At 68.8% G+C, this 4,088-nt stretch overlaps 2 protein-coding genes across 2 annotated transcripts in view; one reads left to right on the top strand and one right to left on the bottom strand.

Annotated features, from left to right (window-relative positions):
* Window positions 1–762: 762 nt before the first annotated feature.
* Window positions 763–2,480, top strand: CHLNCDRAFT_133327 (hypothetical protein; the record flags this gene model as incomplete). Its single annotated transcript, XM_005852101.1, has 7 exons — window positions 763–911; window positions 1,023–1,056; window positions 1,210–1,347; window positions 1,586–1,713; window positions 1,906–2,005; window positions 2,173–2,250; window positions 2,424–2,480. The coding sequence occupies 7 exons, from the start codon at window positions 763–765 to the stop codon at window positions 2,478–2,480; spliced, it is 684 nt and encodes a 227-aa protein (XP_005852163.1).
* A 95-nt stretch (window positions 2,481–2,575) lies between these two features.
* CHLNCDRAFT_133326 (hypothetical protein) overlaps window positions 2,576–4,088 on the bottom strand; it is a gene marked incomplete at both ends in the record, with an annotated part of 4,418 nt that continues 2,905 nt past the window's right edge. The window contains 5 exons of the mRNA XM_005851772.1: window positions 2,576–2,691; window positions 2,918–3,018; window positions 3,218–3,344; window positions 3,499–3,645; window positions 3,857–4,005. Coding sequence (XP_005851834.1) covers window positions 2,576–2,691; window positions 2,918–3,018; window positions 3,218–3,344; window positions 3,499–3,645; window positions 3,857–4,005 — 640 coding nt within the window. The remainder of the gene's footprint in view (window positions 2,692–2,917; window positions 3,019–3,217; window positions 3,345–3,498; window positions 3,646–3,856; window positions 4,006–4,088) is intronic.

Genomic DNA, 4,088 nt, shown 5'->3' with positions numbered 1-4,088 from the left:
CACTGCAGACAGAACAGAAGGCGTGGGACAAATGTGAGTGGGGAGGGCTGTCGTATGGGACCCAGACGAGGGCGGGGCAGCGGCTCGCACGTGAAGCCAAGCCGGGGGCTGCGCCCTGCTCCTGTGCAACCCGGCTATTCAGGGANAGCTGCCTGCCTGCAGTGGAGTGAAGCAGAAGAAGACTGATGGGTGGAGCTGGGCTGCAGCAGCAACATGCAGCAACGGCGCCGGCACCGGCAGCTGCTCACGTTGCCTAAGTGCTGGACCGGGGAGGGCGGTGGCCGGCCCTGTCGGTGACAAGAGTGCTAAATGATTTGTGAGCATGATTGTAACCACTAGCTTGAGGAGAGCATTCTGCAGAGGGGGTAGTCAAGAGTCTGTGGGCGCCAGCTGCAGGGCGCCATTCAAAAATGCCAAGCTGCAGGGAGGCGTTTCCCGGTCCGCCCGTGCGTCCAAACCTTTTCTAACACCATTGGAATGCGATCAAGGCACGTGGCCCGCGAGTGAAGTTGGTTTTCAGGCGGTTTTGCGCCCACTGACAGGTGGTGGGAGCTCGCTGCACACTTGTAGGGCGTGTTGGCCCGCTTTTCAAGAGCCCAATGAGTGTACAAAAATGGGTGAATCGAGCGGCTGGCGGGCATGCACGCATGAGGGCGTCCAGGCCCTAAGGTGGGCAAGGGTGCACGTGGCAGAGGTGCCAACTCGCCATGCCCAGCATGCGTCACAAAAGCTGAAATTGAGCCATTAAACTACCCGCCAGAAATGCATGTCACGGCAGCCAGCAGCAGCAGGCCGGCAGCGCCGCCCGGTGGGCCGGCCCCCAGGCGCAGGGCGCCTACAGTGCGCGCTGCAGCCACACCAAGTGCTCCTGAGGCCCAGGAGAAGAAGGGGTTGCGAGTGTCCATGGTCAGGTATGTGGTGTGGTGGGCCTGCAGTATGCATGGCGCCATGCGGCCGGCGGCGGCTGGTCTGCGGCCAGCAGTGCGGCCACCCCATTCTCCTCCACGTCCACCCTGCTGCAGCCTGGGCTGCCCCAAGAACACAGTGGATGGCGAGGTGCTGCTAGGAGATCTGTACCGCTCAGGTTTCGAGATCACAGACGCACAAGACGAGGCGCGTCGCTGCGGCAGCCGCCCGACGCCTATGCCTGCTGTCCCCAGCTGGCTGCCGTGCCGCTGCCGTTGTACTGCTGCTGACGTGCCCAGTCAGGCCAGCCTGCAGGCGGACGCCATTGTGATCAACACGTGCGGCTTTGTGGAGGATGCCAAGGATGAGTCGATAGAGGTGCAGCGGCGGCACGCCTGGTGGCGGCAGCAGCAGGCTCGACTCATAGGGCGCATTCGCAGGGTACACCCTGCGAGTTGTGGCACCACCAGGCAGCTGCGGCAGGGCGTGCTGCAAGGAGCAGGAAGCTGCAGCAGCGACTGGGTGGCGCTGGAAGCAGCGGGCTGCAGGCCAGCTCACGGCAAACCACCTACTCTCGGCGCACCTGCTGTCAGCAGCCCGCCCAAGCGCTGCGCTACAGCCCGGCCCACGCCTCTGTCGACCCTGATCTCCTCCTGCCCCTGCCGCCGCCGCGCCGCAGACCATCATCGAGGCGGCGCGCATGAAGGAGGATGGGCGTGTGAGGCGGGTGGTGGTGACGGGGTGCCTGGCGCAGCGCTACTCTCAGGAGCTGGCGGAGCAGCTGCCAGAGGCAGACCTGGTGGTGGGGTGAGTGAGGCAGCAATGCCGCTGTCGGGGAGCTTGGGCTGGTGCTGCAGCCAGAGGGCCATGCCCGCCCCTGGATGCCCTCCCAAGCAGCCTGCCCGCCACTGCCTGCCTGCCCACGCACCTCTCCCACCAGCCGGCCCTTCACTCCCACCCTCGGCTCCTCCCCTTCCACCGACCCACCCACCCCTGCAGCTTTGAGAAGTACGGCAGCCTGAGCGCCTCGCTGCGCACCATCCTGGATGCACCCCCCGACATAGACATGGACGAGTACCGGCAGCGCTCGCGCGTGCAGGTGGGCTGTGGGCTGCGGGATGCGGCAGGCTGTGAGCGCCGCACGCGCTGGCTGGCCCGCGGCAGCTGCGGCGGCGGGCAGGCCAGCTCAAGATGCCTGTGCGGATGGCCTGCTGGCTGGCTGGCTGGCTGGCTGTTGACTGGGTATGTGCTATGCACGCTGTGCAGGTGGGGGAGGCCACGGTGGCCTTCCGCCCCGAGTGGGACCGCCACCGCCTGACGCCCCGCCACACCGCCTACCTGCGTGTGGCTGAGGGCTGCAGCCACGCCTGCTCCTTCTGCGCCATCCCAGGGTTCAGGTGGGGCGCTGCCTGCCGCTGCTGCCGCTGCTGCTGGTGCCTGCTGGCTGTCGGGGTGCTGCTGCTGCCTCTCCTGCCTGCTGCCGCCTCTGCTGCCTGCTGCTGGCTGTCGGGGTGGAGCTGCCGGGCCAAGCCAAGCAAGTTCGGCTTACATGGGAGTGTTGCGCCAAGGAATGAAAAACACATGGCTGCGGGGTGGGTTCAGCTACAGCGCGCTACTCTTACTCAGCGGCGGCGACCCAGCCGCCCCCAGCCCCACCTCCAGCCCGCCGCTAGTCCTCCTCCGACTCATCCCCCTCCACAGCATACACGTGCGTCTTGGTGACCACCACCATTGCGCTCTCGTCCGCGCTGCCCGCACCCCGCGCAAAGTTGTCGTGCATGAACACTGCGGCAGGCGGGGCAGGCGGGGCGGGGGCGTGGCAGGCGGGCGGGTGAGCGCGCGCGGCGTGGGGCCTGGCGCCGCATGCACGTGAGGAGGCGGCGGCCAGGGCTGCAGCAGGGAGCACCAGGTGGCAGCCCCCTGCCGGCCCTGGGCCCCAGCCTAGGCGCTGCTGTGGTGCTGCACCAAAGCACAACGGCAGCCATGCCCGTGAGCCCTCCCCAGCCCCCACCTGAGTCCACCACGTGCTCGTTCTTGCGCACCAGGTGGTACTTGGTCACGGTGGTGAGGCCGCCGTACGACACCACCTCGGGCTCAGCCACCTTGACAGACCTGCGGGGAGGAAAGAAGCGCGAGGGCTCAGGGCCGGGCACGTGCAGCGGCCGCAGCCGCCGGCGCGGCGCCCGCCCGCCTCCCGGCCGCGCCCTGCTGTGCCGGGCCGCCTCCCCGGCTGCCTGGCCAGCCAGCCCAGCGGTCCAACCCACCCTCTGGCCCAGGCCTGAGCCCAGGCACCCCCTCCCCCCCCACACACCTGAAGTTCCACAGCACGGTGTAGTTGCCGCAGGATGCCACCACCCAGCGCTCCTGCCGCCCCTTCTCGGTGATCCACGTGAAGTGCCCCTTCTCCAGCGGGGCGCTCTTGGTCAGCTTCACATCCTCTGCACCACGGCGCGGGGTGTGAGGGTGGCGGGGCGGGCACATCGGCAGGCGCTCTTGTGAGTGCAGGGCCTGGGGTGGCGTGGGAACAGGCACGCGGCCGGCGGACACGCAGCCGCGGCCACGGCCCGCGTCCCCGCCCCACGCGCCGCACACCTGTCTTGAGGCGCAGCAGGCGCGGGGCGGGTGCGTTGGACCCCATGCGGCTTGTGAACCCGCACAGCTCCTTGCCGCTCTTGGGGTCGCGGTAGCTCGTCTTCAGCACCATCAGGTAGTTCTTGGTGGTAGCCAGCACCCACTTGCCTGCGGCGGCGGCGGCATGCGCGGGCGAGCGCGTGGGCGAGCGCAGGCGTGGCGGCGTCGGCGGCGTGCAGGAGGCACCACCCAGTGCAATGCAGCCCGGCCCGGCCCGGCCAGCCAACGAGGGGCGGGCCCTCCCCACGCCCGACCCCAAACGGAGGCGTGGAGCGCGCCGCGCTGCGCTGCGCTGTGCTGCGCTGCGCTGCGTGCTCACCGTCGTACGTGACGTCCACCGCGGTGATGGGCAGGCCCATGCCCGGTATGGACGTCTTGGCCTGCGTCAGCGTCTTCTCGCTGTACAGCCGCACCCGGCCGTCGTCGGCGCCCACCACCACGTACCCGTCGCCGCTGGTGGCCATGCAGCTGCGGGGCGTGCGGCCGGGGGGGAAGGCAGGGGGCGGGGCGCATGTGTGTGTGTGTGTGTGTGTGTGCGTGCGTGCGCGTGC

This window comes from Chlorella variabilis, assembly GCF_000147415.1.
Source record: "Chlorella variabilis unplaced genomic scaffold CHLNCscaffold_1, whole genome shotgun sequence".
NCBI lineage: Eukaryota > Viridiplantae > Chlorophyta > Trebouxiophyceae > Chlorellales > Chlorellaceae > Chlorella > Chlorella variabilis.
This window is presented reverse-complemented; position numbering and strand designations above follow the sequence as displayed.